General features: G+C 42.9%; 5 protein-coding genes across 7 annotated transcripts; 4 read left to right on the top strand and 1 right to left on the bottom strand.

The window, feature by feature from the left end:
- Positions 1–611: 611 nt before the first annotated feature.
- On the top strand, positions 612–6,602 carry RB195_024557 (uncharacterized protein; the record flags this gene model as incomplete). 2 transcript variants are annotated; one of them, XM_064212381.1, is made up of 6 exons in its annotated part: positions 1,853–1,921; positions 1,985–2,155; positions 2,225–2,365; positions 5,008–5,603; positions 5,671–5,865; positions 6,158–6,602. In XM_064212381.1, the coding sequence occupies 6 exons, from the start codon at positions 1,853–1,855 to the stop codon at positions 6,600–6,602; spliced, it is 1,617 nt and encodes a 538-aa protein (XP_064068262.1). The 2 variants fall into 2 exon arrangements, with proteins under 2 accessions (XP_064068261.1, XP_064068262.1); XM_064212380.1 differs by lacking the exons at positions 5,671–5,865; positions 6,158–6,602 and adding an exon at positions 612–777 and having other exon boundaries at positions 1,620–1,921; positions 5,008–5,607.
- RB195_024558 (uncharacterized protein) lies at positions 6,216–6,602 on the top strand (the record flags this gene model as incomplete). The annotated part of the gene is made up of 1 exon (XM_064212382.1): positions 6,216–6,602. One exon carries the CDS (start codon positions 6,216–6,218, stop codon positions 6,600–6,602), a length of 387 nt encoding a protein of 128 aa, XP_064068263.1.
- Positions 6,603–6,834: 232 nt separating this feature from the next.
- Positions 6,835–7,347, top strand: RB195_024559 (uncharacterized protein; the record flags this gene model as incomplete). The annotated part of the gene is made up of 1 exon (XM_064212383.1): positions 6,835–7,347. One exon carries the CDS (start codon positions 6,835–6,837, stop codon positions 7,345–7,347), a length of 513 nt encoding a protein of 170 aa, XP_064068264.1.
- Positions 7,348–7,532: 185 nt separating this feature from the next.
- Positions 7,533–12,174, top strand: RB195_024560 (uncharacterized protein; the record flags this gene model as incomplete). 2 transcript variants are annotated; one of them, XM_064212385.1, is made up of 7 exons in its annotated part: positions 7,533–7,742; positions 8,447–8,565; positions 8,626–8,722; positions 11,550–11,727; positions 11,788–11,855; positions 11,899–11,923; positions 12,065–12,174. In XM_064212385.1, 7 exons carry the CDS (start codon positions 7,533–7,535, stop codon positions 12,172–12,174), a joined length of 807 nt encoding a protein of 268 aa, XP_064068265.1. The 2 variants fall into 2 exon arrangements, with proteins under 2 accessions (XP_064068265.1, XP_064068266.1); XM_064212384.1 differs by lacking the exon at positions 12,065–12,174 and having other exon boundaries at positions 11,788–11,909.
- A 6,708-nt stretch (positions 12,175–18,882) lies between these two features.
- RB195_024561 (uncharacterized protein) lies at positions 18,883–19,152 on the bottom strand (the record flags this gene model as incomplete). Its single annotated transcript, XM_064212386.1, has 1 exon — positions 18,883–19,152. One exon carries the CDS (start codon positions 19,150–19,152, stop codon positions 18,883–18,885), a length of 270 nt encoding a protein of 89 aa, XP_064068267.1.
- Positions 19,153–20,367: the final 1,215 nt, after the last annotated feature.

The raw sequence follows: 20,367 nt of genomic DNA on the forward strand, positions 1-20,367 counted from the left end.
AATTCACTATCAATTGTAAAGAAGTGAGACTGCTAGCTTACTTGTACTGTCCACCTCAAGTTCACTCAGTTATATTTTTTTCTAAGTTGAATTAGATAGAGGTCTGTGCTACAAGATGGAAGATTCAACCCCGTCGAAATATTTACACCTGACCCCTGCCAGTGAGATTCCTTGCTTCTTTGGGGTTCTTGTCAATTGCTTGACGATAATTAAAAATGTCATCGCTCCGCCAACCGAATGAGATCCAATTTAACTGCAGAAGAAAAAGAACTTAGTTCACGCTAGGTTCTTTTCTAAGATCGCGATAGTTCTGTCATAATGGAAAAAGTTCCGCTTTGGTAAATGCTCAAGAGAAGTATTGTTGGAGACATGCGTGGGATTTGGTGATGCTTTTGTGAACTCCTTTCGGTTGGTGTGAGGCACATTAGTACCTCAAAGTAGCCTTAATCCTCGAATTTTCCTTTGGCAGCCACACTAGTTAAAGGCAACATACCACGAATCTGGGATGTGGCGTTCCGGGTGCTGTTGCCTACGAAGAGATGTATTGGAGCGCGCCAGTCTTGCGCACCGGCCTCATCTTCCGGGCCGCTTTTCACGGCGATTAGGAAGAAATGAACGGAATCATCCTTTTCGGGGCACTGAAGCTAGCGGTTGGGATCGGGACAGGACTATCGCTAGCTTCACTTGGACCATTAATGGTGCCAACACGGGTCTCCCATCAATACCAATTGCTAAGCCATACTGCGCCGCTTCGATCACAACTGTACCGAGCTTCAGGTCTTTTTGACCTGACTACACAATAGTGAGGAAGGGCAGGCCGTTAGGCTCATAGTCAGACGTTGAGATAGGAAGACAGCAGTGGCTGAAAACTCGCAACCAATTGATGCTTAGATCGGTTTAAAGTGAAAAAAAAGGTTTAACTTGCGAAGGCATTAATGGAAACATGTTGATAGTCATTATAACACTAACGACATCCCAACACTTGGAGGCTGGCTTGTTCATGTATTACCAGACCTTCAGGCTGAAAGCCAGCTACTAGTTGCGGTACAGTGATGCACTTATAGTCGCCTACTAGTGATTGAAATCCTGACTGCTTTGCGCTTAACTGCTTACTCGATTTTACATTATAGGTCGAAGTTTTTCAGCCGGTCTGAAGGGGCTCATTTTCGTAAGAATAGGAACAACGATTGTGGCAAATGCCTGGTGATGGCAAAAAAAGTGGGCACCATCTAAATTTCACCCTCAGGAGCATAGCTAAAGTGTTTAATGTCAAAAGAAGATCTCTAGAAGTCCATTGTCGTACGCCTGTCTGTACAATGCCAATGCTGTCTGTACAAAATCCCCCTTTACATCTTCAGAATCAAGGTAACCGAAATCGAGCTTGAATGGCGAAGGGTCTTTTTAGGGCGGTGCTCCATTGCTAGGTACTGTGGTGGGAAATGCCTAGAACATGCTCTTGTCTCTTCTTTTCACACAGCCAAGATGTGCATAGCAAAAAAAGCCTGTTGTATGCTGTATTCAAACGCTAGTACAAGCTGCTTGGAAGAGTATTCAGACTTGCATTAGGAACTTTCTTTGCATGCATTTTTTTTCGTGAAACAGACCAGTTGCTGTTACAGATGAAATCCGAACAGGCACGTATAAACAGTTATTCCACCCTGAACAACTAATCACTGGAAAGGAAGACGCCGCGAACAATTATGCGCGAGGTCATTACACCATTGGCAAAGAAATAATCGATCTGGTTCTCGATCGTGTTCGTCGTCTCGCGGAAAACTGCTCAGGACTGCAAGGGTTTCTTATTTTCCACTCTTTTGGTGGTGGGACGGGTTCTGGTTTTACGTCGCTTCTTATGGAACGACTCTCCGTTGACTACGGGAAGAAGAGTAAGCTGGAGTTTTCTATCTATCCAGCACCTCAGGTATATCGTTCACTTGCGAAGAGTTCGATTGGCTTACTCTGGTTACTTGATGTTGAATTGCAGGTGTCAACTGCCGTTGTAGAACCTTACAATTCAATTTTGACTACGCACACTACGTTGGAACATTCTGATTGTGCTTTCATGGTCGATAATGAGGCTATATATGATATTTGCCGTCGTAATTTGGATGTAGATCGACCGAGCTATACCAATCTCAATCGTCTCATTTCTCAGGTATTTTGAAAATACAAAGTTACTATTGCTGATAATAGAAGTAAAGAGAAAAACTACTGCACTTTGCAGGTTGTCTCCTCCATAACTGCTTCGTTGAGATTTGATGGTGCTTTGAATGTAGATCTTACTGAGTTTCAAACAAATCTTGTTCCATATCCTCGAATACATTTTCCGTTGGCGACATACTCCCCCGTTATATCTGCAGAAAAGGTTAGTTGCGTAGCATTCCTTTTCTTGAACATCTTCTCTTAGTGTTTCGACATGACCTTGACTGTTGGCATGTTAAATACTTGGCTCTAGTAAGATTGCTTGGATTATTTACCAAGACTGTTGTAGATCTTTACAAAAACTATCATTTCGGTGTCATCTCCTTCGTCAGAGCCAGTAACATCAAAGCTATGATTGATTTATCCGTACTAGCGCCTCATCACTCTACAGAAACCAAAACCATGTAAACGGTTCGCGCATTCAAAGAACAACATCTCGGCCAAAATTTTCCTTCAGCGTTGTAGCTATACCGTTTGTTCCATATAATCATCCCTACACGACCAATACGTGATAAATTGAACAGCTGATACCACAAACTCAGTATCATTTAGGCAAAACTTGCAACCAGGAGTTGTTCAGAGCGATGCTTAGGTGCAAGCTGTCGCTCCAACTTTGCTGCTGTTTTTTTCCAAACCCTCGCATTATTGTGTGGACCCATTTTGCGTAGTCAGCTTCGTACCGCTCTGCTGATGTCGTCGAAGAAAAAACAAAAGGAGGGTGGAATTTTTTCTGGGACGTCCACGAGGTTGGATCTTTGAGAGAGGTTTTGTACTTCTTGATGAGCGCAATTACCCTATCAGGTTCCCGTCCGTTGATTGTTGCAACTTTGAAGGTAAAGTTTACGCACCTATTTCTCGTCTGCTTGATGCACGCTTAGTTGCCACATCGAAATCACAAATCAAGCTAGACTCTCGTAAGACACTTTGCAGGAACTGATGTCCACGACTGATCCTCAGGCATTTATTGTCGGGTATTCATTCACTTTTCATTTTTGTGAGAAGTATTGAGAGACAGCGGACCAAGATGCCGCTCAGTCTACCATACACAACTATAGTAGACAAAAAAGGAAACATCTAAGAAATCCAACCAGTCTGTGTATTTTACTCTGGTGACATAAAGATAACGTTGGTGAAAATTTTCCATTTTGGGTTCTATTTGTTTTTCATCTTTCAGGGCCTAGTTTGCGAGTATCACATTGAAACTATGGAACGATCCTTCTGAATGTAGAAAACAGATGGATCATGAATATCGCAGTGATACATCTATTCGGCGAAGTAACTTTTCACATCCATAGTACGGCTGAATGAAACCACGTAAGGTGGAATACAGATGAAATCACCAAATAAAGCAACTCTTTATGCGATTCCATTTCTGAGTTGAATTGCCTCGTTGAGTAAATCTGGTGCTCCTGATCTGTTTTTCGTTGTTGGAATTGTAGAGAGTGCTTTGCGTTACGTGCGCACCACGTCACCAACACCATTACCTTTTCTATGAACTATATTATTTCGAGCCGAATGCGGGAAGTTTGCGTAAATGCTGCCTTTAATGTGAGAGCATTGCTGACTGAAAAAAAAAATCGGAGCAGATGTTCAGTTCTACCTGCGTTGGGGCAACGATGCGACAATCTGTGTAACGATAATATAAGTGTTGTTTGTGGAGCGATTTACTTCGAACGTAATGGTTTGCTCAACTTTTGTCCCACAGCAACGTCTTCAAATTTTCTACAGCAGTATTCCGACCACCGGAAATGTGATGTGATGCCAAATCACGTGATGGCGCATTCGCGTTCGAATGCGATAGTACACAAACAAAACATGAAAAACATGAATGATGGGTATTGGTAAACATCAATAGCAATCTTGGCTAAAGTTCGGACAGTTCATTAGGTTGTTCCATAATTTTCCTCGTGACTTTTTTGGACGTTTATTTTTACTGCACTTTTTTTGTGCTCTGGCTGAGTCATATATATATATATATATATATGCAACTTGTTTCAGCTTTAGAGCTGAGAAATGGATATTGAAGTCGGCAGCCCCATCGTTTTCGGCCCTTAGCATTGTTCGCTTTTAATAGAGGTCGAAAGTCAGCGAAACACCTCGAGATATTTTTTTAGGTTTTTCTCTGTGTGAAAAAGGCGCTTTGTCAAGGAGTACTGTTAAAGATTGGTATACAAGCTTCAAAAATGGCATATTCGGGCTTGACCTGACTTGAAAAAAAGAGGACAGAGATTTTGTAGAGCTGAGAAAAGGCTTTCAAACTATATATATATATATGTATATATGTATATATATATATATATATATGTATATATATGTATATATATGTATATATACATATATACATATATATATATATGTATATATATGTACATATGTGTACATACATGTATATGTATATATATACATACATATATTATATGTATATGTATATATATATATATACATATATATGTATATATATGTACATATGTGTACATACATGTATATGTATATATATATGTACATATGTATGTATGTATATATATATATATATATATATATATGTATATATATATATATGTATATATATACGTATGTATATATATATACATAGTTTGGGCCGCGTATACGAGTCTGATTGCTACCTGCACGTGGTGGCCCTGCTTTAACTAAACGCAATCAGGCGTTCGAGTGTACGCATTGGGAACGTACGAGCTATATAACCTGCACTGTTATATATTGCGAAAGATTAACCATACATTGTAAAAAGGTGCTGTCATCCGGCACATCGCCAAAGCCCATAACCTGAAGGTCAACTGCCTGCAGGGAAATCTTGGAATCTTTGGCAACAACCATTCGTTCGTCACGCTGAACTGCCGAACACTATCGAGTGAACTCCAACAAGCCGCTCTATCCAGACTTCTGCGATATTTCTGTGTGCCTTTTGCTGCACTGCAGGAAAAACGCATGAGAGATCGGCCCGTCATCGGCATCGAAAATTATACCATATACTGCGGCGATGCTGATGAGAACAAAGTAGGTGGCTGCGCGATAGCTGTGAGGAACGATTACAAGAACGTGGTGGAGGAATTTCGCTCAACTTCGTCTAGATGCGCCTTTCTACGACTGCGGGATCGCAAGGGACGTAAACTCTGGATCGTAAGTGCTCACGCACCTACGGAAACCGCTGCGGACAACAGTAAGGACGCCTTCTATGATGAACTCAGTGCGTTGATGTCTAAAATACCAAGCCAGCAGGTTGTCATTGTCGGACTCGAACAGCAATCCGATGTGCTAGGAAAATGGTATTATCCAGAGAAGCGCACGTCGGACAACGGTGACCGTCTGGTCAACTTGTGCGAACAGACGGGCCTCATGGCTTCCACGTTTGAAAGGAATCATCGACGCCATCAGCTCACGTGGTAGGGGTCAACCCTTTTAACGGCTGAAGAGCAGCGCAAGCGGAAGATGAGGACTCTTAAGCTTCAGCTCGACTACGTTCTGGCGAGGAACATTCCTTAGTCAGATATCCGAAATTCTAGAGCTGTTTGGGACATCGCGTTCGACTCTGACCACCTCCCAGTTCTTACTCAGCTTCAAGATACGGTTCCACAAGAGAAACCGAGGAGTTCCTCTTCAACCGAAAATCGACATGGCAGGTCTGAAAGACGATTGTTTGCATGAGTATCTGAGTGTCTGTACAATTAGTTAGTACTGGTTCTGCGAACCAGTCCTAAGCAGAATGCAGAACAAAATTTCGCCAACGTGTGTCTACTCATGTTGGAGTACGGACCAGGAAGAAGCTTAGCGATGCGGATTCCTTCACAAAGTGGATCCAGGACGCTGCAAGGGAAACGCTCCCGGTTCTATTGCCGCGGAAGAAGTTTGCCTTTGCATCTGCGGAAACAAAATCCACGTGCAATTCTGTATGTGTCGCGCGCAGCGCTGGTGACCTCAATTAGGAAAAGCGTCTTAGAAAGAAGCTGCGTCGTCAACTGCAACAAGACTGCGATAACGAGTGGACGTCAAGAGCGATGGAGTTTGAGAAATCGTGGGAGTACAGGAACCCGCGGAAAGCCTATGCTCAACCAAAACATTATAGCGGCAAAATGAAAAGATGTTCTCCTGTCTTCAACACTGCCAATGGAGTAGTTGTCGGTGAAGCAACCCTTCCAATTTGTAGAGAGACCTTGCTGAACCGGCTAGCACCGTCAGCTCCTGAACTCGAGCACGTTCATAGATCGACATATGCAGTTAACGAGGAGCCACCGACAGAGTCGGAGGTTCTAGTCTGTGTTCAAAAAATGAATAATGAAAAATCTGGTGGAGACGACGGGATTAGCGCAGAAATGCTAAAATCTCTTCATCCGTCTGGGATTCGTGAGATGACAAAGATCATTACTTCAATATGGATAGACTAAAGGATACCTGATTCGCGGAGGCACGCTATCATAATTTCCCTCCACGAGAAGTTATCCGTCACGGACCCTAGGAATTATCGAATCGAATATCTCTTTGCTGCGTGTTACGTACAAGGTATTGGAGCGCATCCTGGACCGACTCATTAAACATCGTGAAGAAACAACGCGCGACGAGTAAGCCGGCTTTCGTCCTGGCCGATCTACGATTGGCCAGGTGTTCATCGTCAGGAGAATGATCGAAATCTGGCAGCGGTATTCGAAGCCAATGCAACTAGCGTTTCTGGACTTTGAAGCCGCGTTCGACTCTCCTCACCGAGACCGTCTTCTCAACGCGCTCTGCCCCGATGGAATACCAGGAAAGTTCGTTCGCTTGCTTGATGACATGAACCAACGAACAACTGCAGTTCGAACACCAGCCGGATGTACAACACCGTTTGAAGTAGTAACTGGAATAAGACAAGAAGCAGTGGTAGGACCCTTCCTGTTCAATTTCGCCATCGACGACATTATGCAAAGAACAGTCGACCAGTGTCCTGCCGACATTGTCTTAGCACCATCAGGGTGCCCCTTGACTGATCTCGAGTGCGATGTTGTTATATTCGTTGAAAGCGGTACGAAACTTCAACATGTTGTCAACGTTGTATCGAAGCTGGCTGCAGCCTACGTCTACGCCCTGATAAATGCAAGCAGATGTGGATCTCTTCGAGACCTCGAACGGGAATCAGGGTGGACGGACAACCGATAGAACTTGTCGATGAGTTCTGTTACCTGGGCTGTACGCTGAAGAAGAACGGCAGCTACGAGAAAGACATTCAGCAAAGATGCGCTAAGGACACTTCTGCATTTAACTCCTTAACGAAATGCCTGTTGTCGACCCTCATCACCAACGAAGTCAAGCTGCGAGTCTACCTATCCGCAATTCGTCCCACCATGATGTACGGATCGGAGACTTGGGCAGCACCATCAACGGTTATGGAGAGGCTTGACTGCACGGAACGAAATCTGCTTAAGCGGCTACTTGGCTACTTTTGGCCTAGGGTATGCCACAATGAAGATCTTTGCGCACAAATTGATGTGTCATACCGGCGGATGACACGTGGAAGACATCAACATCTTGCACCACCATCGAAAGTGGCTAAAGTAAATCGTCTTCGCTTCTTTGGTCATATATTAAGGAGCCCGGCAGATCGCCTTGTTCAACGAGTTCTGGGGAGTTTGTCGGGTTCGAGCTGGAAGAAGCCACATGGCCGAAAACGGAAAATCTAGATTGAGGTGGTGAAAGAGGACCTGAGGACACTCGACGTGGATAGGCAGTTCTGGCAAAACGAAAAGTTTCGCAGAAAATGGAAAAGCGACGAATAGATTGATTCTGTGCAAGCTCTCGCAGAAGATCGAGAAGGTTGGGCAGAGCTGTGTTCAGGAATGGCACACCTCGGCGAAGATGCGGGTAATCGCGTCAGGCGATGACATCAGCCCGCTGATTAAGTCATATATATATATATATATATATATACATATATATATACATATATATATGTATATATACATACATATATATATATATATATGCATACGTATATACACATATACATATGTGTATGTATATATACACATATATATACATATATGCATGCATACGTATATATACATATACATATGTGTATGTATATATACACATATATATATACATATATGCATGCATACGTACATATACATATACATATGTATATATATATATATATCTTATCAAGGAATAGAAAAAAGTGCGCTCTAATAAACATGCAGGAAAACCCGGAAAATTAACAATCTAATAGCTACTATTTTCTCTTGGTTGTTGTTTACAGGCTTACCATGAAGCATTATCTGTAAGCGATATCACGAACATGTGTTTTGAGCCTGCCAATCAGATGGTGAAATGCGATCCACGCCATGGGAAATACATGGCAGTTTGCTTGTTATATAGGTTCGTTAATGCGTTGCTTACAATTCTTACAATGAGAGTTTTTTTTTTTTTAAATTTCAGAGGGGACGTTGTACCTAAGGATGTGAATGCATCTATCGCAGCCATCAAGACGAAACGTTCTATTCAGTTTGTTGATTGGTGTCCTACAGGCTTTAAGGTGAGTCTATAGAAGCCCTTCATGTTCAGTTGATAGAGACCAATCTCTGTTTTTCATTATTGTTGTGATGTTATCTAGTCTATTTTATTGTGCTATCTTGTATTGTGAATATTTTGGGTGAAATTGTATCACCCTGTCGAACCCACCTCTTCACGTCAATGATGATATTCTCGTAGAACGGCGAAATTCCGGTCGTGAAGTTGCTGCACAAATCTCAAAGTACCTTTACGTACTGAGTAGGGACGCCTTGGTTGTCCAAGGCTTTCACGACCACTTCCGTTTCAACTGAGTCGAAGGCCTTGTTCAAGTCGATGAAGGTGAGACAGAGCGGCATCTTGTACTCTCGTGATACCTCGATGAGTTTCGAAACAGTGTGAATGAGGTCAATAGTGCTGAATCCTTTTCGAAACCCTGCTTGCTCGCATGGCTGTCCTTCATCCAAGACTTGCAATCCTATTAAGGATCACTCCTGTAAAGAGCTTGTAGATGACGGACAGTAAGCAGATTGGGCGATGGTTGCCGACGTCATGTGAATCTCCCTTTTTATACAGCAACACGGTCTTGCTGGTCTTCCACTGTTTAGGAACCATGCATTACGACAGGTAACATTTAAAGAGCCTCGTCAGGGTGTTGATGAGTACTGGCGAAAGATTCTTCAGGTGTTCTGGTCTTATTCTGTCGGGACCGGGTGCCGTACGATCTCTTACCGACATGATAGCATGTCGTATTTCGGATGGGAGAACCCCTGGAATGACATGTCCGTCTTCCCACAGATGGTGAGGAGGCAAGTGGACATGACTGTCGAAGAGATTAGAGTAGAAGTTGTAGATGATTTTCTCCATTTCCCTTCTCGATGTGGTGGTTGTTCCCTTCGGGTTCCAGAGAGTAGTCATCCTCGTCTTGCGACTGGCGAAATCTCGACGGGCATGGCGGATGCTTTCCCCCGCCTCTGCAGCTTCAGCCAGCACTTCTGCTCTTCTCTCTTTGAGGTCTTCCTTTATCCCCTCTCTGCGAACCCTTGCGAGCTCGGATGTGAGTACTTGGTTCCATGCGGCTTGTGCTGCTCCACGCTGGCGTATCAGCTCAAGAGTTCCAATCAACGAGCCGGTCTTATTCCGTTGTCCTATGCGGGATCTTCCCAAAAGCCGGCTAGCGTAGCGAAGAGATCCAAGTTTATGATAGTTCTGGGATGTCTCTCTGAACTTGGCGGTTTTCTCTTCTCCCCTTGTGAAGGAAAAGCTTCCTCGGAGTAGGCGGTGGTCTGATCCCGTATAGAACTTTGGTACAACAGCGACGTCCGTCAGGAAGAACCTTTTGTTTACGATGATGTGGTCTATTTCATTAGCCTCCACCGGGTGACTCCCACGTCCAGCATAGAGAGGAGGGCTTTCCATGGATGGTCTTAGTCGTCATGATGAACTCGTAGAGCCTCTCCCCTGGTCATTCCATTGTAGGCCGTGGGTCCCGATGTGAAGTTCCTCAGGCGCTCTTCTTGGGCCAACTTTGGCGTTGAAATCCCAAATTATGACCTTGTAGAAGGCATGATCTTCTCGATAGAACTTCTCCAGGTCCATATAGAAAACTTCGACTTCTTCTTCTTCGTAGCTTGATGTTGGAGCGTAGGCGACAAAGATAGTCAAAGCTGGTGTTGGACCACATCTTCTCATTCGCAGTCGTCCGATTCGGGTCGTAAGTTGTTCGAAAGAGTCGATGTTCTTTGCCATACTCGTGTTGACTAGGACGCCAACTCCACCAACTCTACTGTCGCATGTTCCTAAGAACAGTTCTTCTCCAGTTTCGTATACGGCGTTGAGAGGGTGTCGTCGTCTCGTCTCGGTCAGTCCGATGACGTCGTACTTGATCTTCTTGGCTTGCATCATCAGATCTTCGATGGTCGCTTCCGATGCAAGCGTACGTGCGCTATAAGTACAGATCGCCATCCTAGTCCTTTCGGCAGCCTACATGACTCCTGCAACCCCGTCCTACCTGGCGCTACCGTACCAGGCTTTCCTCCGGAGTCAGGAGATTCTTTTCTAACACTGTATTTTGCATAAGATTTAAAACTCATGGGCAGGTTGCAAGCCTCTAGTCCCATGAGTTTCTCGGAGAACTTCCGTTCTTCCGGAGTGGACATGTGGAGCTTATTCGTTGTAGGCGACTCCAAACCGTTGCTGCGCGGTCCATCTCCTGAATCCATCTGCGTCTCTGGGCAAGCACAAGGTCGCTGTTGGTCAGCGATTAGCCCCCCCTCCCCCTATCCGCTACCCGGGGACGCGCCACGTAGCCTCGCGACTAACCGGCTGTGATCCCTCTAGTAAGGGAGATCCGTGGTTGTATTGTATTATTTTGTGCTTTGTCCTCAGTATATTTCATACTTATGAGCTGGCTGGTTTTTCTTTGTAAACCAGAACAGCAATTTAAGAAGTTCTCCCTGCGCACTTATCATAGTATGTAGGGAACGCGCTTCTCGTAGTACATATGGAGGTTCGAATGGTTCCGGTTGCAGTAGACATGAATAAGAGGTGGTGTTTGACTACACAGAGATCTCCAAATTACAAATTGTAACAAGGATCATGTTTGTGTAAAGTATGTTCGGTTCTAGCAGGGAAAGTCATGTTTCGCTCGGAACATTGACATTGAGTTCTTCTGTGCAACGTACATTCTCTTGTCTATGGGATGGTATTCTAGTTCATTGGAGAAGTGATTGAGAATGACAATACTGTGTTTATTTGTAACTATTTCTTGTCGATCTTGTTAATTAGTATATGTTGAGTGGAACTCTAAGATTTCATGTTTAATGCGTACTACAACACACCATTATTTTCAGGTTGGAATCAATTACCAACCTCCGACAGTTGTACCTGGTGGAGACCTTGCCAAAGTTCCACGGGCTGTGTGTATGCTTTCCAATACCACAGCTATAGCCGAAGCATGGGCACGCCTCGATCGGAAATTTGATCTCATGTATGCAAAGCGAGCATTCGTCCACTGGTATGTCGGCGAGGGTGAGTGTATGTAATAGCTTTTCATTATAGCTTCTTTCCATTGTAGACGGGATATTGCAGGTATGGAGGAAGGGGAATTCAGTGAGGCGCGCGAAGATCTTGCTGCTTTGGAGAAGGATTACGAAGAAGTTGGTATCGACTCAGTAGATGGCGATGGAGGAGATGATGCAGACGAATATTAATTGTTTAATGTCGTGTCAGTGTCACATATTGGTAGCTGTCATAATTAATAGATCTCGTAATTCATCATGAGATCAGATGCACACCATTCAACAGTAGTCTGAAACGTAGTATTACTATTTATTAATGCTTGGTAAACTTTTACTTGTTTTTTTAGGGCGGTTTTCACCCATTCATAAAGTTTGGTCTTCTGATATCATTACAACAATGGAAGCTTTCTCTGTACTTTGGCTGAGGAGTTCGATGGTTACAAGATTTATTCATTAATTTATCATAAACTCCCCTACAATAACATTCATTTCTGATGTTGTCCTCAGGGAAGGGTTTGGTATTGCTGTAGTATGGATGGCCTTCAACAAAGATGGCGGATGCAAACTTTTCAGATTTTACTATCCCAATACTAGTTGTGTGGCTAACATTGAAACCACAGTTCTCATGAGGGTTATCGTTTTGTGGTACAATCATTACGACTCCAGTGTTCTATTCATTACGACGGGTGGCAAGCTGTTTGCTCGACACCGATAAACTGGAACATGCAAACTTTGGCATTTAAAAAACAAAACAGCTGCTAGAAAATACCGAAACAAATTAAATGACCGTTTTAGATTGTGTTCTTGGAGAATTTGCATTGATGTTTATGTTTTGAAAGGTTGTTCAAGTAAGTAAGGCACATAGGGGAACGGTAAAGAGGTACCCGTATGATGTGCCGCCACATATCCAGGAGGCTAATGAGCGTCGTTAATTGTACCACGTGTCTCCTGATACCGTCATAATCGCTACAGTAGCCTGATTGCTCCTCTTCTGCTACGTCTTCAAGATGCAACGCCCACGCCACCCTCCCCATTTCGCAGCGTCTACCGCTCTTATGACGATTTTTTTCGCCGCGCCCACAGCTCTTATGATGCGCTTTTAAAATCGAACGGAAAGGAAAGTACCTGGTATTAGATGTTGTTCGAAGGTCTACATAAAGTGTAAGATAGTGGCTTGTAAGTTAATATAAAAGAAGGAAAGAATGAAATAGGTTTGTATAAGTGATATGCCATTTAGAAATGCGAGTGAAAATGAAATTATCCTGTTTCAACTTGTTAGGTGGAAAACACTCATTCATCTCTGGGAATGCGAGAGATGTTTCAAAAAATGTCCCATTGATCGGTGTTAAGCTATCTTCTTTACTTTTTTCTTCGCTTTCTAAGGATTTCTGTTTGCTTATCTAGCTGGGTAAAATTGGCATCCAACGATTAACGAGGCGCGAATAATGCCTCGCAGACATACACTGTACCTAAGGGTATATCTCGAAGATACAAAGGTCTCTGTTAGCCACTAATACACCTAACCTGTCATATCGATTTTATGCAGATGATAGATAGAAATGAAGCGATAAAACGCTGTTGAAAGAAGTTTGAAGAACCATACAAAGTTCTATTATATAAAACTGTATAAAACGTACAAACAAGTATTGAAATATTTGACATGCGCTCTATATAAACATTACATCTAAATAAAATTTTGAAAAGGAAAAATGTAGAAAGAAGTTTAAGGGATGTATACAAAGTGATAAGCGCATAAATTTACTGTTATTATAGCTGCTGCAGTTGAAGTTGAATACGAATTCGCTGAATGGCATCGTGACAAACACATACTTATGCACAGCTAGTTTATATAGAAGACTTAGGACATGAAATGTGTTAAATTATGAGATGTATGGAAATATATGCACGTTATTCTTTTCCCTGGAGCATCTTTTCGAGATAATTTTTAATTATGTAAAGTTACATGGGATAGAAGGATCTACTTCCTCTTTTTTATTCCCAATAATATGCTTAGTTTACTTTATTTGTACATCAGAATTCGCTGCGGCAATTCGTTTTTCACTCCCCCTCCCTTCAAAATTCGCACTGTCCACCGCTTTGTCGCGGCGCGAACGTCGCGCGCGGCGTTGATCAGAGAGCAGTGGGGAGGCGGGGTGTAGGTGCAAACCTAATGGAACTGTGGGAATATACAAGTGAGATGTTAGATTGTTTCTGGAAGCGATGGAACCCCGAATACCTACTCGCGTTGAGGGAACTATATAAAAGATCTCACAAGCACCCACACCTTGAAGAAAAGTCACAACCAAAACTGGATGACTATGTCATCATACATAACGACTCACTCAAAAGAGGACAATGGAAACTCGGACAAGTCACGGGATCGACAGATGATTTCAAAAGAACAATTCAACTTCGCCTCGCCAATAGAGAGACAATCACAAGGCCTATCAACCGAGTCAGTCCACTGGAAATATCACCACCTAAAAAGGAACCATCCACCTCGAACAAGGAAAGAAATGAGAAAAGAGAAACCTCACTGACAATCTTCAAATGCACAGTCCTGATAAACGGATGAATCGACGGCGATCTCACTCTCTCATTAAACGTCACCTGCCCCGGACGACCACTCTGCGAAACAATTGAATGCAGATTATGTTGGGAAAAACTCTACAACATCCAGTGTTGGACAATCACGGAGATTACACTATCAATAATATTACTAATCGCGATATCTGGTACATCTCTTCACGTCACTCTTCAGAACAACAACCTGGATCATCAGGGGAACAGCTTTTCTACCATTCCTCATCTTCCAAGGAATACTCAATTAATACAGGAAATCGCGCAACCGACAGCAGCTATACCAAGGACAAACGGCTTCCTACCATTCACACAAGAGAAAGAGAAAATTTTACGGAATTGTAACCATCATCCTTTGCCACATCGCGAAGTCTCACTGCTACTCTTATGTCGTCACATTTCAAAGCGGAACAATATCATGCACGACAGAAAACGACCAAGAAAAATGCCTTTACGATTAAACAACACACTTGTCACTACAACCAATTGGTCAAGAAGTTTGTCTCTTACTCCAGAACGAAGGCAACGAATCGATGGGCATAATTACAATACGACTTGAAGAAATCTCGCATATATGCAACCAGAGAATCGAATATTTCACGAGAGATCACCAATTCATACGGAATCGCGCCATCAATGTTGGAACACGGAGAGCTGCAAACCAACCTGACCTAACCAAACTGCTTGACGAGCTTGAGCTCAATGGTGGTGTATTCTTTGGGGTAATCGGGTATTCCAGTTCCTGTACAGGGACTATTGCTCGATCTTTGTACGAAATTGATGTACACCAGATAAATCGGCGACGTTTGAGCATGCGAAGAAGGAGAGAAGGTCTAAATGATTCAGTAATTGCTAGCTGAAGCCACAGCTGAGAACAAAAAAATGACATGCTTATTTAGCGTTGATAGGCATTGCTACTGCTGTTAACAGAACTTCCAGAAATACGGCTTTTTCCAGTTAGTATTGCAGCGCAATTCGGCGCTCGCTAACCTTCCTGTTACGCCGCAGCACATCATACAAGTACATCTAGACCGCCTTTCCATTTGACTGATTTAACCTAGGGTTGTACGAGAAGACCCAGATAGTTGTTAAAACGACCATCGAAAATCCTCTTCGCGCCTCCGATTCCAGCGATTACCGATAAAATTTCAGTGAGTCGATTAACACATCAATAATTTAAGTCGTATAATAGAAAGTGACAGTTCTTTGATTTGAAACACGGTATTATATTCATATTTTTGCGTAACCATGTTATATATAAAAACACTGCTTAGTCTGTGTGTGCGTGGGTTTGCTTGTGTGTCACAAAGAAACCCCATAAAGATGCAAAACTGGTAACCGATTCAGCCCGAACTGCCTGACAGGCGAGCATCTTACCTCTGAATCACAATCAGCATCTTAACAACGTATGAAACAATTAATGGCAGAGGTTCCCCTTAGTTGTATGTTAGGGAAAATGTATAGTACTTCATGAGTATGCTCATCTCCAATTTTACAAAGCAGCAAAACTGATTAGGCCTTCAATTATAAAATAGGTTGAAAGCGATAAAAGTGACTAGCCCTTAGATTATAGATGGATTGGAAGTTTCTTGTTTAGTGCATTCATAAACCACAAACTTATCGCTTTGAAAATATTACTTACGGAGTTTTTCAAAGTTAGAGTTCCTTTTTCGTGCAGAACTCAGAAAAAACTAAGAAATTGTGATTTATTATTCTTCTCCAGCCAATATCTTATAACAATTTTTCCCCAAGTTTTACTGATATAACATATTTAAGGATAACAATTAGGTCCCTCAATTTCGTTGCAGAGAAAATATGTTATGATGCTCAGGAGCTTATCTCAAACACGACAAAAAAGCGCATCGAATGTTAAAGTTTGTTAAGCATTTGAAATTAGCATTAGATTACATACCTGTTTCCTTTTTTAAGCGTTTTCATCCTTATAAGCAGTCGCACAAAGAGTTGTTTTGTTTGGTTGTTGATTTTTCCGAGTGGATTATGTTTACTAATTCGTTCCGTGTGTGTTCATGTTTTTTTTTGTTAAGAATTACAAAATTTTTAGTGGCTCATGTTGTTGTGGAAAAAATGCGTAGACTGAAAACTGAAACAAAGTTTCGTTCCTATCATAAGCGGTATTTGGGGCCTCACAGATAGAACGTCTTGGCTACTCAACATAATCTTAAATCAGCTGTCATATGTCCTTGCCCACCTCAGCAGTTCTAGCAGGTTCCCGAAACAATTTCGCAGTTCCTCGTTTGGACGTGAATGTGTTATAGAGTCCTTTGACGTTACGTTACTCTATACGAACGTTTCAAACGATGTCGCGAGGCAGGCTCTATTTTTCGATGGTCGCGACAGTACTACCGGCAACCTAGAGGTCTAACTATAGGATGAAGGTTCGCCATTGTTTTCGTCACTCTCGCCGTTGTTTTCATGTCTAAGATTGAGAAGTCTATAATAGACTGAAAACCACTGCTGTATTTTAGTTACGTAGATGATTGTTGCGTCTTCTGCTCAACACAGGCAGAAATAGACACGAGCTTCAGTCTTACAACCAGTAGTGTCATGTCAGTGTCAACCACATTAAGTTTACAAAAGAGAACTCGATAGACAACTGGATAGCTTTCTTGAATGTGCATATTCACTTTCGAAATGGGATATGGAACACTAAGTGGTATCGAAAACTCAGCAGTAGAAACATCTTAATCCACTACCAGCGCATCCTAGCAAAATGAAAAAATCCGTTACAAGCAACATGTACAGGACGGCAGCAAGAGTCTCATCGAGTAGCCAGGAAGAAATCATGGTCTATAAATCTGGCCCATAAAGTGGCAATATCCAGTGTTTACGAAGCTGAAGACTGTGTTGGTCGACAAACATGACATCCCTCTCGAAGATCCAACGTAGTGGATGGCCCCGAAAATATCCCTTTCTGTCTACCTTATATATCTGATGATAGCAGAACGCTACGGAGCTGTCTGCGAAAACCGAGTCTATAGAACAATGTCAGCGTTGTGGAAATACCAACAGCAACCAAGTAGCAGTTGGTGCGTAATCGTGCATACGGCCGACTCTGCACAACTCTCAGTTGGTGGTTCCCCTTTGTGGCAGAGGGGGTGATTGCATGGTATTAGGAGTGGTGTAACGTATCGCGTGCAGGTTGTGCGGTGACGATTATATGAGGGAAACGGGACGCCCATTGTATGTTGGGGTCAAGGAGCACCTAGAAGGACTCGCAAAATCTAAACTCTTCACCCTGTCTGGAGCACACCGAAGAATGAGTCATCAAAACTCCGAAATAGAGGTAGAGGTTACTTTACTATCGTTCGAGTCCGAGATCATAGTACGCAGAACACTATAGGCATTTAGGATCACCTCCAAAAGTCCAAAAAGCGACAGTAGGGATGAGTGCATTGCGGCCACAAACGAACTAGCCCCATATCAAAATCTGTGCGAGCCGTCAGGTCTCTATAAAAAAAAACCCTTGTGACTCGTAGTTGCGGTGGTCTGTTGCGTTACCAAGTCTAGCGAATGAGGTAACATTAGCCAATGTGTTGCTGTTTTAGTTTACCTACTGTTTGAATGTTTTCTGTAGGGTGATTAGGCGCTTGAGAAGATAAATCACTAATGGCTTTGATTTTTCCAGGCTCTTTGAACGCGAAAACGCCGAAACATTAACTGTTAATCAATATCAGTACCAATCTTGGCCACAATCAATAAAAAGCTACGTATTCAACATGCCACGGTTCAAGGACAGTCGAACATGGGCAATACATCATAATTAATTTCAAATTAATGTAATTTCGGCATGAAATGGTATGGAGTATTTCTAGTGACGCTGGCCTCCGCTCTTCTGCGCAGTTCTAAAGTATTGAAGTCGAGCGTGTTGAGTCATCCCAAGTGGATTGATCAGCGGTTTCAATAGTGGTTTCAATAGTTTCAACCAGAGATAGATCCCGACTCCTGTGTATTTGCATTCACGTGGATAGCAGTAATCCTCCTTTATTTCATGTTTTAAGTACGCTGTTGTACTCAAAGAATAGAGGATTAAAGGATAAAGTGCCTGGTGTTGATCAATCGCTTAGAATGAGCGAACACGCTCGACTTCAATTTAGTGTATTTTTAAGTTTATGAAAGTGTATCTTAACTTTAAAATGACTTAGAGCAAACAGCCGGTGTATTCAGTCAGTGATTCTATCCTCCCGGACACGTTTGGTACCAATTTGTGAACTTCAGAGTGATGAAAAGAAAACTTGACTGGCTTGACAGGGCGACTGTGGACCGTAGGCTGTGTAGTCGCAGTCAAACCTCTTGCCCTCTAAACTACAACCTTTCCTTCAGATTCACCTTCATCTTCTTGATTCCCCTTTTTCCTCGAATTAGTCGGACGCTGATCACTTTTTTATTCCTAAATGCCTAAATTCCTGAAGCATAGGTCAAAGCAGGCAGTACTATGGTGTTAAAGAGGTGGGCATAGGGCCGGATGTTCCTGTTCTTCTTCACTACATCCTCAATGCTTTCACGCGCTCCCAAAGCGCTCGTTCCCTCCTGCCCAGCGGGGGGTCAGGTCGTTCATCATTTTTATTTAATAACGCAGATAGACGTAGCTGGTGCATTTGCGTATGCTCAACCGTTGAGCGTGGAAAGGGGCATCCGAAACCCATCCGTTATGCATGAACATCGCTTTTTGTAGATTCAGCTGAAGACCGATGCATCCACATATTTCGTCGAATTCGGTCAGCATTCGTTCCGCTCGAGTGATGCTAGAGGTTATCAAGACCATGTCATCAGCAAACCACAGATTGTGTAGCTGCCGACCATCAACCATCATGCCGTCCCTTTCCAGCTTTCGCATTGCGCTCTCCAGATGGGCCACGAATATTTTAGGTGAAATTGTGTCACACCGTTGGACCCCTCTCTTCACGTCAATGATGATATTCTTGTAGAATGGCAAAATACCGGTAATGAAGTTACTATGCAACTCTCAAAGTACATTTATGTGCTGAGAAGGGACGCCTTGGTTGGCCATGGCTTCTATGATCGCTTCCGTAGCCCAATGAACCAATGGCATTCTTTAAGCTGATGATGGTGAGAAATAGCGGTACCTTGTCATCTCGCGATACCTCGACTTTCGAAACTGTGAATGTGGTCGATCGTACTGATTCCTTTTTTCAAACGCTATTATCTTGTATGACTGTCCTACATTTAACACTTTTCGACCAATTTCAATGCTAAGGAAGATTTGTTGAGGAAAGCTCATAGATGACGAATAATAAGCAGAGTGGGCGATAGATAGCCGATCTGGCGAATCTTCAGATGCTCAGATCTTATTCTGTCGGAGCGTTTATACACAACAACACTCTTCTTGTATAAAAAGGCTCTTGTTGGTCTTCCACTGTTTACGCACCTTGCATTCAGACAAGTAACTTGTAAAGAACCTAGCCATAGCATTGATAAGAACTGGCGAGAGAATCTTCAGATGCTCAGGATTTATCCCGTCGGAGCTTTGTGCGGTACGATTTCTTACCGACATAATAACATGTGTCGTACTTCAAAAGGGAGAATCTCTGGAATCTTCCCTACGCTGGTGAAGAGGCAAGCGAACATGGATGTCGAAAAGATTAGAGTAGAAGTCATGGACAATTCCCTCCATTCTATTTCCCGATGCAATAATTGTTCTGTTTGAGTTCTTGAGAGCAGTCATCTTCGTCTATCAAGTGTCTCAGAGGCTACAACTAATGCTATTTACCTCTCCCACAGCTTCAACCAGCACTGCTAGTCTTCTCTTTTTAGGATGCTCTTTTATCGAATCTCCGCAAAGCCTTGTGAACTCGGACGTGAGCTCTTGGTTGCCTGCGACTCGTGGTGCTCCACATTGGCGTATTAGTCCAAGAGTTTCCGGAGTTGCTTGGTGGCTTTGAAACGATTAGCATTCCTCGTGCAGAAGATGTCCAACGAGCCGGTCGTGTTCTTCATCGATGTTGCCTATTGCGGCCTTTTCCCAAAAACTGGCTAGTGCAATGAAGAGACCCCAGTTAATGATAGTTGTAGGGTTTCGTTTTCTAAACTT

Source organism: Necator americanus, chromosome X, assembly GCF_031761385.1.
Source record: "Necator americanus strain Aroian chromosome X, whole genome shotgun sequence".
Lineage (NCBI taxonomy): Eukaryota > Metazoa > Nematoda > Chromadorea > Rhabditida > Ancylostomatidae > Necator > Necator americanus.